At 37.9% G+C, this 14,931-nt stretch overlaps 1 protein-coding gene across 1 annotated transcript; it reads left to right on the forward strand.

Moving 5' to 3' along the window:
• The first annotated feature begins 1,046 nt into the window (after positions 1 to 1,046).
• LOC114412729 (transmembrane 9 superfamily member 3) lies at positions 1,047 to 6,739 on the forward strand. Its single transcript, XM_028376741.1, has 7 exons — positions 1,047 to 1,284; positions 1,490 to 1,530; positions 1,881 to 2,466; positions 2,580 to 2,717; positions 2,810 to 2,966; positions 3,078 to 3,562; positions 6,219 to 6,739. Exons 1-7 carry the CDS (start codon positions 1,106 to 1,108, stop codon positions 6,436 to 6,438), a joined length of 1,806 nt encoding a protein of 601 aa, XP_028232542.1. The 5' UTR covers positions 1,047 to 1,105; the 3' UTR covers positions 6,439 to 6,739.
• Positions 6,740 to 14,931: the final 8,192 nt, after the last annotated feature.

Below are 14,931 nucleotides of genomic sequence, written 5' to 3' on the forward strand. Positions count from 1 at the left end.
TGCGATAAATTAGTTACGAATTACTTGCTAATATTTTTGTAGTTAATTAAAATTGATAATATTATTCATATTTTGATGGTAAGGACTAAAAGGAAATTAAAATATAAAATATAGGGACTAAAAAGACTACTTTCAAATTATAAGGGCTAAAAGAAAATTAAAATGCAAATTATAAGGACTAAAAAAATCACTTTCAAACTACAAGGACTAAAATAAAATTAAAATGTAAACTATAGGGATTAAAAAAATCACTTTCAAACTATAGAGACTAAAAAGGTAAGAATTATGAAACTATGGAGACCTAATTAATAATTTAACCTTTTTCATAATAAATAATTCACTACAAAAATGATTTTTTAGGAAAATTTGAGGTGTGAATAGCAATTTCCTTCACATAATATTGGATTGGAGAGTATCATAGTTTTACTTTTACCAATAAAATCACCACCACTAATGTGGGACAAACCCAATTTAAAAAGAGTAAGACATGGGAGCAAATTTTTGTGTCTCGAATTTTCCCACCCTTCAACTATCTCTTATGGTGACTTGAGTGTTCTTCAAAAAAAAAAAAAATTATGACTTGAGTGTTAGAATCATGGTGACAGTGAGACCAAAACCAATTTTAAGGAAAACTATATGAAGATTCATATTTCTTTAGTGTTTAATTATGAGTGAATTATGTAAATATATAAATAATTTTGTATGCACAAATTATTTATAGATACAACTATTTAAAAACTTAATATCTTGTTTAAATTTTAATTAGTTATATTAACAAATAATTTTTTCTCTTGAAAATTTCCTTAAGTAAATAGCAGTATTTTTTTCAATGAATGATGGAGGCTAATGCCAAATAAAATAGCAGATACTATAGTACCATATAATGGGTCAACATGCATACACTCAAATATAAAAAATAGAGAAAAATAGATTTATAAAGAGGAAAAAAAAAGATAAAAAAATAGAAAAAGGAAAAGAAAAAAGACAAAACTTCGTTTTTTTATTTTTTAAAAATAAACTTTGTCATTTCCTTCAAAAATTATACTGAATAAATTTCTTGCTTATTGTCCTTGTCTGTTTCTTTTTCTTTATCCATCTGATCTGAATGCGAAGAACGAACGAGAGTGCAGCGGCAATGGGTAGAAGCACTTTGGCTTTGGTTCTCGCGATTCTGATCTCTTTTCAGGGAACCCACGTTAGATCCGATGCCTCCGATCACCGTTACAAGGATGGAGACTCCGTCCCTCTTTACGCCAACAAAGTTGGTCCCTTTCACAACCCCAGGTTCGTCTCCTCGAGATCCCATTTCCCAATCACACCCATGATTCTCTAACACTTAACTTCACCCGTTTTAGATTCTGGGTCGTTGTCAAAATCTGATCTTGTTTTCAGTTTCGTGTTTTTATTGTCTCGGATTGCAACGTCAGTGTTGTACAAGGTTGTTGTCTTTCTGTTTTTCTCATTTATTTGTTTAATTGGTTGGTTTCAGTGAAACGTATCGGTACTTTGACCTGCCATTCTGTGTAACAGGTAACTAACTATCTGAATTTATTTATTACTTCCATAATTGAAGCTTTGTTATTTGATTTAGTCAACATTGTTTATCTCTCCCTATCTAGTTATTAATGCAAGAGTGTGATGACTCGTGATGTAGTTTTAGCATGTGAGATTTTGAGTTTAGTTTTGGTGTTTCAGTTGTAGGAAGGGACAGAATACTGGATTGCTATTGTGTTTTGTTTTTACGGAATCACTAGTCGTGGAAACGAACCATCTGGACGAACAAAATGTCAATTTGTAGCTCTGTTTAGTGGATATTCCTTTTTTTTTTTTTTATACTTCTATGGGTTCTTGATATGTCATTGTGTACATCTGAATGGCAGGTCATGAGAAAGAAAAGACTGAAGCCCTCGGTGAGGTGTTGAATGGCGATCGCCTTGTTAGTGCTCCTTACGAACTTAGTTTCAAGAAGGAGAAAGACTCTAAGGTTGTATGCAAGAGAAAGCTCACAAAGGAGCAAGTTGCTCAGTTCCGAGAAGCAGTTAAGAAGGACTATTATTTCCAGATGTATTATGATGATTTGCCGATCTGGGGATTTATTGGGACGATTGACAAGGAAGGGAAAACTGACCCTAGTGAGTACAAGTATTTTCTTTACAAGCACATTCAGTTTGATATTCTGTACAACAAAGATCGTGTGATTGAAATCAGTGCCCGAATGGATCCTCATTCTGTGGTGGACCTGACTGAGGATAAAGATGTTGATGTTGAGTTCATGTACACTGCAAAATGGAAGGAAACAGATACATCTTTTGAGAAGAGAATGGATAAATACTCTCAGTCTTCTTCTTTGCCACATCACTTGGAGATTCACTGGTTCTCAATCATAAACTCCTGTGTAACAGTTCTTCTTTTGACTGGTTTTCTGGCAACCATTCTCATGCGTGTATTGAAGAATGACTTTATGAAGTATGACTTTCTTGCTCATCTATCATCAGTTGGTCATCTTGTTGCCTATAACATTATTTTATTAATCTTATTTTCACCCCTTGCTTCTTGTTTTCGTCTGTAATTTTCTCCAGGTATGCTCAAGATGAGGAAGCTGCTGATGATCAAGAGGAGACAGGATGGAAATACATTCATGGTGATGTTTTCCGGTTTCCAAAGCACAAGTCTTTCTTTTCAGCAGCCCTTGGTTCTGGTACTCAGTTATTCACACTGTAAGAATCTTCTAATTGCTCTTTCTCCCTGTGCTGATGTTTTTTTCCATATTGTAATGAATGTCATTCTTTATTTCTTTATGCTCGTGCAGTACAATCTTCATTTTTATGCTTGCACTGGTTGGTGTGTTTTATCCATATAACCGAGGTGCTTTATTTACTGCACTGGTGGTCATATATGCTCTCACATCTGGCATTGCTGGCTACACTGCTACTTCCTTCTATATTCAACTTGAAGGGACTAATTGGGTACATATGGACTCCTTCCATTGATTGGTGTTCATGGTTTGACTGTATTAATTTATATAATTCGTATGAAATGAAATTAAATGATTTCTACATTTATTTTCTTGTTGGCAGGTTAGGAACTTATTGCTGACAGGATGCCTCTTTTGTGGCCCCCTATTCCTTATGTTCTGTTTCCTTAACACCGTTGCCATTGCTTATAGTGCAACTGCTGCCCTGCCATTTGGCACAATTGTGGTGATAGTCCTAATATGGACATTGGTAACTTCACCATTGCTTGTGTTGGGTGGTATTGCAGGTAAGAATAGCAAAACTGAGTTCCAAGCACCTGTCCGCACTACAAAATATCCCCGAGAGATTCCACCTCTGCCTTGGTACAGGAGTACCATTCCCCAGATGGCAATGGCAGGATTTCTTCCTTTTAGTGCCATCTACATAGAGCTGTACTACATTTTTGCTAGTGTATGGGGCCACCGAATTTATACCATCTACAGCATACTCTTCATTGTCTTCATTATTCTGTTGATTGTCACTGCTTTCATCACTGTGGCTTTGACTTACTTCCAACTTGCTGCTGAGGATCATGAATGGTGGTGGAGGTATGTAACTTATGTTATTGCTACCTTCTATAGTTTGTTTGAGAATTGAGTTTGTGTAATGTGATTTTCACTAGAAATATATTATCTACTCTTATATTAGTAATTCAGTTCGTTTTCATATTGTCCTTGGTTTAAAGGATATGGTTAATGACTCAATGGCTAGAAAAAGAGGGGGAAATTTTAAAAAGTAGTTGTTGGCATATTTATATTTTTGCTAGTAATTAGAAAGCATGAAATAACTTCTCTATCTTCACTACTTTGTCCACAAAATATCAAAAAAATTCTTTACTATATTCACACTTATATTTTTCGAATAAAATATTTAAAATTATAAGTATAACTATTAAATTATAATTACTATTATCTAAAAGTTCTTGTTCATTTTTCTTTCCTCTTTTCTCCAATCTAATAGTGGTGAGATAGGTCATGGAGGAGGATGGTACCAATTTAATACCAAGTTGAAATTGTAGGGTTTTAGCCTTTTAGTAGTGTTGTAGGAAAAGGAGATAATTGAGGCTGGATACCCTGAAATTGATGTAGACTTGAAATGATTTGTTACAAAATATAAAGCAATTATACTTATTTATACTAACTTTAGATCATAATCCCTATTAAAATAAGGAAACTAATAATTAAATATAATGAAATAAGGATACCAATCCAAAGAGATAATAAGGAATTGTGCAAACAATCCTAATTGATAATCTAAGATACATTAAATTACTCTAATATACAATCAATATATTATTGGATTTTTTTTTTCAGATATTCTAATATTTAGATTTAAGTTACATAGTTTTAGTGGCCTTCATCCTACTTAGTCGAATGTATGTTCATGACAGTGTTGGTTCCAGAAAAAGGAATATTAAGATGCCACAATACTTTGTCATGTTACAATTTTAATGCATGTAATCTTAGTAATGTATATCTATAAGAGTTTTGCTGAGATTAGAAGGCCTTGAGGGTGAATTAGGAAGTTTATGTGATTGGTTCTCTCAATGGTATTTGGGAGGGGATCATTTCCTTCCATCTCATCCTCATCCCTTCTCCCTCATTGGCCCTCTTCAAAAAAATATTGAGTTAATCAACAATGGTGATATGGTTATCCCAAGTTCCCAACAAGGAGTGGAAGACGTGTGATGACATTCATCAGCATATGAACATATCTTTAGATTTTACTATTAAGGTTTAAACTTTGGATTTTATTTTATTTTATTTTTTAATGTTAGTTATTCAGCATGTAATTTTGTAAATTTTGGACTCTTTATAAAAGGTCCTTTACTTGGATCTTGAACTCAGTTATGTCTTTGAGTTAAGTTGTCAGTTTCTTTTCTTTCTTTTTTTCCCCTCTCCTTGTCCTTGTTCTCTCTTTTCTGCCTTTCCATTACCCTATCTGAATGACTAGTTCAATTCATCAACTGGCTACAATTTAGTTTGGGAGATTTTTGAAATTTTTACCATAGATACTTGATCTGTCAATTTTCTGTAAAGTGATTATGAATCATGTACATTAACTCAGTTGACTTAAACCAGAGTTTTTGTAGAATACAACAGTGTTTCTTGTTTGATTGAATAGATGGAAAGTACTTATGTATTAGACTTTATTTTGTCCAAATAGACTTCCTATTAGTCATATTCTGTATCTACTCAAACAAGCAGATAAGTGACCAGGCAATCATAGTAAAATTAGTTTTCCCACCTATTTAAGGACTAGTAGGTGGCATTGGTAAGATTTTTGTTGATGGTGTAACGGAAGGGATGTACCTTAGAATATTTAGCTTTTCTAGGACTAGTGTATCATTTATTAAGAATAATGTTTTTCTATAATTGCCTTAATATGAATCTCTTCATATACAGATGCAACTACAAAATATTGTATGTTACTCCCTCCGGACCTAAATATAAGCAACAAAAAAAAATAATTTTGGACCTAAATATAAGCAAATACTAACTAACTTTTATCTCATTTAATGATAGTATTCTTATTATGTTCTTCATTTAATAAAATCTTGTTTCCCGTGAATCATTTATTCCTATTCTACAATCACTACTATGAAGGGTATTTTAGGAACATTTTTTGAATTAAACGTTATTAACTAAATTCCTTAATCTATGTGTCTAGTAGTTAAATTTGTTTATATTTAGGTTTAGAGGGAGTACTATTTTTCTTTTGGATGACATTCTCGAGTATCTGTTGCATTGCATTCATGGCCTGGCTAGGTTTTGGACCAAAGCCTAGTGGGCTCCAAATGTTTGGGCCTAGGCTCAAACCTAAACTAATTTGGGCCTATTATAAAGGTTTGGGCCACCTGAGCACATGGCAATGCCAGTCATGGCCCACACCTAAACCTATATAAAGATATTTTTGTTCAAATTTGGCAAAGAAGAAAACTTAAGTGAATGACATTGGCACAACTTTGTAAACAAAGTGCTTTCTTGGTCCAATATTAAGGGTTTAGTGCAATATCATGCCATTTATTGCGATAACATTTTTCCTTTTTATGCTGGGATGCGTTTTTTTAGCCAATACTATTATTATTTTCTTAACAATGATGTCATGAATCTTTTGAAGGTAGAGGCAACTTAAGCCCTTAATATACTCTGAGCACTTAGCTTTCAACTTGATGACATTGATGTTGGCTTGTGTTTTCCGTAGGTCTTTCCTTTGTGGTGGATCAACTGGCTTGTTCATCTACGGCTATTGCTTGTATTACTACTATGCACGATCAGATATGTCTGGTTTTATGCAAACTTCGTTCTTCTTCGGTTACATGGCCTGCATCTGCTATGGCTTCTTCCTCATGCTTGGTAGTGTAGGTTTCCGTGCCTCTCTGCTCTTTGTTCGTCACATATACAGGTCCATCAAGTGCGAGTAGATGGGAGTTGAACGTGTTGGTAAAGTTCATATTATTTCTGTTAGGAAAAGAGAAAAGGGTCTGTTAATTTTTTTTCTTTTGCTGTCATAAGGTAGGATATATAGTGTGTACCTGGAAACTAGAGAAGCTTAGACTCCATTCATGAATTGGTGTCGTGCTATCTCTATAACAGCACAGGGCTTGCACTTGAGGAAGTTTTTGGAACCATGGGATTTAATCTTTGATTACTGTAGTCACTGAAATTTATTTGAAGTAGCTTGTACTAATTAATTTGTCTTCTCTGAAAATGGCCATTTAATATGATTATACTGACCTAGCTAGGTATATTCTATAATGGTTTATAATGTAGAAATATATTCTAGTCAGCAGCAAATACATGTCTAGCTATACCAGCTAAAAGATGGTTTGAATAAGAAAATGCTTTTTTTATTGTAGTAACCTTACTGTTTTCAACACATACAAATATAACAAATTTTTTTTTTGGCATGAATTGAAAAAGCACTTCTAACTCATTTCAGAGTAGAAATTTTCGTTTTATCCATTAAAAAGAATTCTGGTGTGTAATGCTAAAGTAAAGTCTTTACCAAGTGACAATTCCTAGTTCAACTCTTGTTGAGGAACGCGTTAGGTGTTAAAACTGCTTTCTATAAAGGACACATTTGAAAAATTAAAAAAGAAGCTATATATCATTGTATTAAGGGTTTTGTTGTTTTGGTTATGCAAGTATTTGTTTTGAAGTTTGGTAATTCATATGTAATGATATAAAAATAAAGTTATTTTTAATTTATTTATTTTTTATTAAGTTGTAAGATCACAAACACTAGTGTCATAAGATTGCCTACAACCAAATATAAACCTGAGTAATAACTGAGAATTTAAACAAAACAACTCATTTTATGACAGAAGATTTTTGTGTTTAGAAGAAATGTGACAAAATATTTCCGTAAATAAAAGTAGAACTTACATAACACATTCTTAAAAAAAAAAAAAAATCTATTCATTCTTCTGTGTATCTAGTTTTTTTTTCATCCATCCGTAGGAGTTGATAGCAATATTAAGGGATTTATAACCGTTACACATTCTGTCCAAACAATTAAATGGGAATTCTTTGACCGGCGTCTCTAGTTCTTGAAATAAAAGAAAAAGGATAAAAATTTCCGAATCTCAGCATGTACATTTTTTTTTATTTGTCGTAATATGTTTTTTTTTTATTTGTTCAGCATGTACATTCTAACACCATACCAAAATTATTGACAAGAAAAAAAAAAGAAATTAAAATCTATCTTTTTAGTGTGAATGCTGCATAACTTACTCGGTCACAGAAATAACTTCATTTAAATCTATTAGTGATAAATCTCAACTTGACAATTTTTTTCCGTGGATAAGAACGTTGAGCTTTGAATGCCCTTACTGAATGTAAGTTAACAAATGCTTAATTTTGGGTTCAAACCATTACTTTTCAGAAAAACACGGCACATACAATTTTTTATTCGTTTCTTTATAATATATCTCAAATTAGTTATATAAATAAATAGTATTATGTGAGTCTGAAATCTCCAGGACAACAATAACAGAGAGAAAAACTCAACACAGATGTTGATGAATTTCCTTTGAATTGGCTCCAACTCTAGGGATTTGTAGCAGGAAGTGAATGTGTAATCAAATTCTAATTAATGATCCCTGTCAGCACTCATAGTTCTGTCAACTTGTCACATTTTTTATGAGTAGTATATGTTTATGTTTATGTTTCTGAGCGGCATATCCACCAATTGCCTCTTATATGCTACATGACCAAAGTAACATTTGTTTAAAGCATGGTGAAGGAGAAAACGATTTGACAAAAAGTGTGAGCTTTACGTTAAGTAAAGCAAATAAATGATTCTTCTTCGTCACTTAGTAACGAAGTGGGGTATCAAATATATGAAAAGCCCATCATGTTGCCTTCCCAATGAACCAACTTTTATGTTGTAGTAATTGTTGCAAGCCAAGAAAATAGAGACTATTTTTATTTTGTTTTTCTCTTAATTTAGTTAAAGCAGCTCCCCTTTTATTTTTGTCAACTCTGGGAAAGAAAATTCCCCCAATTTGAGCGTAGAAATTCTGAACCCATATTGCAATAATGTGGTATAGAGCCCCTTAACTTTTGTTATAAGACAGAATCTCGTTTTGGAATTCAAGTGTCCCTAATCCCTATTCTAGATATGATTTAGGTTTTTGTTCACACAGGCAGATCTTATTTTCTCTGTACTCTGGATTTCCCTGTGAACCAATTTACAATATGTTCTTAAACTATTGTAAATTACATTTCATATATTTTGAACTTACTCCCTTTGTCTTTTGGTCAATAGTCAAACAAACTATTAAGGAGATAGTATATGCATTGAAGTATAAAGAGATTTTATATGATAAGTGTACCGACTTTTATAATAGTCACCTTAAAATTGATATCTATTATGATTTTTAATTAGCTGATAACATAAAAAAATTTACACTTACCAAACATAAAATTAAACTCAAATATGTCATTTACAATAGTTACATGTGAGCCTTGTAACAGGAAAATAGGAGGATTGTTCTGAACTAAAAAAATTAATCTATACACATAAAGTTAGATAGTTTTAATGTGATCACCAATTTTTATTCAAATAATACCTTTTGACTGTGATCAATGAATCCAATTTCATTAGCATTTAAGAAATCTTCAGTTATTATACAAGATGCTTTAAAATTAGCAGTCTGAATGAATATTTAGAAATGATCAATCTTATTTATATAAATAGAGTTCTTTTATCCACTTCTTACGAGTTTTATTGTTAGAGGTTCGCGAAAGGAAGGAAGGTGATGCTTAAGGAAGAAGATGAATGTGGACAAGAAAAGGGAAAGATACACACCCTTATTCGAGCAAGGGAAGCTCCTTATGAAACTGCTGAATTCTCATTAACTGTTTCTTACAATGTACATGGTATTTATAATGGAAATATCGTAACTGCTTAACTAACTCTGTTATCACTATTTGGCACGTGGTAATTGTTATCGTGCATGTGCCTTATTATTTCCACTTAAGGCTTCACGTGCTCCTAAAGCAAATATCTTCACGTGCTCCTATAGTAATCGTGCAAGTATAATGGAGGCTTGCTGATGCGTGTGGGTCTTGCAGTGGCCCTTGGTGGAGAAGACGATGACTGGTTGGTGTTCGCGGTGGTCCTTGTCGGAGATGACTGGGCGGTGCTAACAATACCACCTCCCCAAAAATCCACCTTGTCCTCAAGTTGGTAGTCCTTACGAAGCTCCGTCCAAGATTCCTAAGAGGTATCCTCCGGAGGCTCGCCCTCCCACTGTGTCAGAACCCATCTGGTGGGGGGTGTAGTACTGGAATCAAGCTTCGAATCCAGGAAACACAAGGGTCGGCGTAGAGGTTGTTGGTCTTGAAATTGCAGTGGCCAAGTTGCGGTAGATGCCGGAGAAGGGCCACAATGGGCGCGGAGGAGAGATGAGTGGAACACCGGGTGGAAGTTGGAGACGATAGGCCACCTCTCCTATGCGTTCCGTTACCAGAAAGGGTCCAAAGAATCTCTTGGACAGTTTGGGGTGATGATGATGGCCTGCGAGAGAACTTTGCCGTCCAGGTCTTAATTTGACATAGACCCATTGCCCGACATCGAAGTGCTCATCACGGCGTTTGGCATCTGCATAGCATTTCATATCTTCCTACGCCTTCTTCAACCTCTGTTGGAACTTCGAATGAAGTGTGTGACGCTCCTGCAAGACTGCTTGAACCGCTTCGTTCTTTGTTGCACCGGAAATGTAATCAACTATCGTCGGGGGAGGCTTACCGAAGGTGATTTCGAACGGAGTAAAACCCGAGCCTGAGTGGCGTGAAGTGTTATAGCTCCATTCCGCGAGAGCTAAGTAGGGAAACCAAGAAGTAGGGCGATCGTGAATGAAGCATCGAAGGTATTGCTCCAGGACGCAGTTGAGGACCTCAGTCTGGCCGTCGAACTGAGGGTGATAGGCGGTGCTCAGCCGCAACCTTGTACCACTTAAGCGGAATAATTCCTTCCAAAAGCTACTCACAAAGACGGGGTCACGATCTGATACGATACTCTTGGGAAATCCATGCAACTTGCAGACAATCTCCATGAACAAGGTTGCAACCTTGAACGCAGTAAACCCAGTGGGCAAGGCACCAAGGTGTGTTCCTTTAGAATACCGATCAACAACAACTAGGATAACCGTAAAGCCATGGGAAGAAGGTAGATGTGTAATGAAGTCCATAGACAGGTCTTCCCACACATGTTTCGGCGCCGGTAACGGTTGCAGTAACCCCGAAGGACGTGTATGAAGGTTATTGTTTTGTTGACAAGTCACGCACTCCTTAATGAAGCGTTTGACATCACTCAAGCTCTTCCAGAAGAAGTTAGATTCGAGTCTATGGGTTGTCTTGGCTATGCCTAGATGGCCCCCCAGTGGGGTTGCGTGATACTCGAGTAAGAGGCTGGGAATAGAAGGGTTATCATTGTTCAACCAGATCCTTCCTTTGAATAGAATCAGGCCATTGCAGAGTTTATACTCAGGGTGGGATGCGGGGTCCTCCTGAAGTGACCGCGTGAGTTGTTGGAACTCCAAGTTAGTTTCCAAGGACTGCTTGATATCATGGAGGAAGTCGAGTTGAGGGACGAAAAGAATGAGTAGCTCCCCGTCGGCCACCGGTGCTCGTGAAAGTGCGTCAGCCACTACGTTTGAAGCACCAGATTTATATTGGATCGAGTAGTCGTATCCCAATAGTTTCCAAAGATAGTAATGCTGTTCCGGGGTCTGAATGACCTGGTTCATCAATTCACGAATGCTCTTGTGATCTGTGAGTATCGTGAAGGGTCTACCCAGGAGGTATTGCCTCCATTTTCGGACTGCGGCGACAATTGCATGGAGTTCTCGTATATATGTAGAAGCATGGAGTAATCGAGGGCCTAAGTTCTTACTGAAGTATGCCAAAGGGTGTCCATTTTGCAAGAGGACAGCTCCAATAACAGTGCTAGACGCATCAGTTTCAAGCACGAAAGGTTCCGAGAAGTTGGGTAATGCTAGCACTGGGGTGGTGGTCATGGCGGTTTTGAGGTGATCAAAGGCTATTTGTGACTCCTGTGTCCACTGGAAGGAATCTTTACACAAGAGCCTGGTAAGAGGTGCGACAATGGATGCATACCCTCTGACAAATTTGCGGTAGAAGCCAGTGAGGCCGAGGAAAGCCCGCAGTTCTTTGGTCGTCTTGGGTGTTTGCCACCGTATTACGGCCTGAATCTTCGAGGGTTCCGGCGTAACCCCTCTACCAGACACGATGTGGCCTAAATATTCGAGACTCTCCTGTGCAAACAAACACTTAGAACGTTTTAGGAAGAACTCACCCTGCGCGAGAGTACGAAACATGGTCTCAAGGTGATGTAAGTGAGATGACAATGAGTTGTTGTAGATTAAGATGTCATCGAAGAACACCGTGACAAACTGCCATAAAAATGGTTGAAGAAGCGTGTTCATAGCGGACTGGAATGTCGATGGTGCGTTGCACAGCCCAAAGGGCATGACCAAGTACTCGAAATGTCCGTTATAGGTCCTAAACGCGGTTTTCTCGATATCATGTTCTTCCATCAGTATCTGATGGAATCCTTGCCTGAGATCTAGCCGTGAAAACCAAGAAGCGCACCCCAACTCATCCAATAACTCGTCGATGGTGGGGATTGGGAAGCGGTCGCGAACCGTAACCGAGTTGAGAGCTCGGTAGTCGACGCAAAGCCTCCAGGTTCCGTCTTTCTTCTTCACTAGCAACACCGGTGAAGAATAAGGGCTGGTGCTGGGGCGTATCAACCCTGCTGAAAGAAGCTCCAAGACCTGTCTTTCAATTTCATTTTTTTGAAAATGCGGGTATCGGTAAGGACGAACACTTACCGGGGCTGTGGATGGTTTCAGAGTGATGCGGTGAACCACTTGCCGAGGGGGTGGGAGCTGTGAAGGAGGTTGAAAGAGGTGAGCATATCCTTGCAGTAGGCATTCAACAGAGTGAATGGGGTGTGGCGAGAAGGGGGGGTCGAGAGGAGCTGGGTCCATCACATGTAATTGGTAGAACCCGGAAGTTGAGCTCGTTTGGAGAAGTCTCTTTAATTGGGTGGTCGAGGTCGGTTCAGGCCTAAGTGCAACATCCGCTTTTAGTGATATATCGTGGCCGGAATGTTGGAAGTTCATGACGAACTCCGTGTAGTTTGTCGTGACTGGTCCCAGTCCTTTAAGCCAGTCAATACCAAGCACCGCGTCGGCTCCACTTATCGGAAGTAGGTGGAAGGAAACCGTGAAGGTGTGGCCTTGTATGGAGACTTTTATGTCTGCGCAAACTTGGTCGCAAGTCAACATGGCGCCATTACCTACCATGACTTGAAGTGGGTGTGTTTGCTGAGCTTGAAGACGGAGAAACTGCGCAATTCGCGGTTGGAGGAAGTTGTGAGTGCTTCCACTATCAACCAAAATCGTCAGTTTAGCATTTCGAATGCTGCCGTAGATTCTAAAAGTCTCCGATGAAGGTAATACGGCGAGAGCATGGAGGCTGATATGTGAGCAGTCTGAGTCATCTGGTGGTTCGTGATTAGCAAGCACGGTAGCACCGGGATCATCTACGATTTCATGATCCACTGAATCAGGACTTGGAACCTGTTCCTCAGCGATGAACAACATGACTTTGCCCTTGCATCGATGACCTGCATGCCATTTCTCGTCACAATTATAGCAAAGTCCCTTCTCTCGTCGGAAGGCCATCTCTGCCGGAGTACGTTGGACGAAAGCTGACTTAGGTTTTGCAGTGATGGTAGGGTTTTGATTAGTGAAAGGTTTGGGTTGAGGGAGACCGCGAGGTATGGAAGCTGGTTTGTCACGTAACTTTTCCTCTTGGAGCTTAGCTAGGGCTTGAGCTTGTAAAAGAGAGATTGGTTGGAACGCCATTACTTCACGTCGTAGCTCAGGGTTCAGACCAGAAACGAAACAACTTAAGAGGAAAGTGGGAGGAAGACCTACCACACGGTTAGCGAGACGTTCGAATTCCGTGAGATATTCATTCACGGTACCACGCTGAGTTAGCTTAAACAAAGCTCCCTTAGGATCTTCATAGAACGTTGGAGCGAAACGCGATTCGAGAGCTTGTAGAAAACCATCCCACAACGAGATCAGATTATTGCTAAACATCCACTGGTACCAGCTCAAGGCGGCGCCGTCGAGGTACAGGGACACAATGGTGACACGTTCATCTTCTGGAGTGTTCTGATATTGGAACAGCTGTGTAATTTTAAAAATCCATCCCAGAGGATCATGGCCATCGAATTTTGGAATATCAAGCTTCACTGCATTCCGTTGGTGGCTAGGAGAGTTCGTCGGTGCGGCGGTGGAATGAGCGTCGGAGTCGCGTAGTCGTAAATGCTCTAAGATAGAGTCAACCTTGCTCGCAAGGTCGTTGTAACGATCGTTAATGGAGGATTGGCTATTGGTGAGGCGGACAATAGCTTCCTCTAGACGGTCCGTAGTGGTTTTCCTGGTTCCATGGTCAGCCATGGCGATGGCGACGGCGGAGGTCGGACCAGTGTTAGAGGTTCGCGAAAGGAAGGAAGGTGATGCTTAAGGAAGAAGATGAATGTGGACAAGAAAAGGGAAAGATACACACCCTTATTCGAGCAAGGGAAGCTCCTTATGAAACTGCTGAATTCTCATTAACTGTTTCTTACAATGTACATGGTATTTATAATGGAAATATCGTAACTGCTTAACTAACTCTGTTATCACTATTTGGCACGTGGTAATTGTTATCGTGCATGTGCCTTATTATTTCCACTTAAGGCTTCACGTGCTCCTAAAGCAAATATCTTCACGTGCTCCTATAGTAATCATGCAAGTATAGTGGAGGCTTGCTGATGCGTGTGGGTCTTGCCGTGGCCCTTGGTGGAGAAGACGATGACTGGTTGTGTTCGCGGTGGTCCTTGGCGGAGATGACTGGGCGGTACTAACATTTATTTTATTTTATTTTTGGTAAAAAGTTAGAATTATATTTGTGAGACTCTAAATAATAATTGGACCCAACTATAATAATTTGGGTTATTCACTATCTCTTCACATGTTTAGGCATCAATTGCTGACAAAGGGATGTTTATTTCACAGTAATACTAAAGGAAACAAAATTTTTGTTACCCTTTTTTTTCTCGTGATCTTTGTTACCTTTTTGTAATAAGAGAAGGTTGCCAATTAAAAAACACGAGGCTTTTTAGTTCTGTTATATTCCTAACAATGATGACATACAGACATTGGTACCATACCCTGGTAGTTAACATATGCTGACAATCACACACACTCACAAAACAAATAAATTAAAGAATATAAATCCAAACTCCATGCTTATGATCAATGTTTGTAGGATTTTCAATGCAACAAAAAAATTAAACCAATCGTCAAGAAATTGACCAAAATCAT

This window comes from Glycine soja, chromosome 5 (assembly GCF_004193775.1).
Source record: "Glycine soja cultivar W05 chromosome 5, ASM419377v2, whole genome shotgun sequence".
Taxonomy (NCBI): domain Eukaryota; kingdom Viridiplantae; phylum Streptophyta; class Magnoliopsida; order Fabales; family Fabaceae; genus Glycine; species Glycine soja.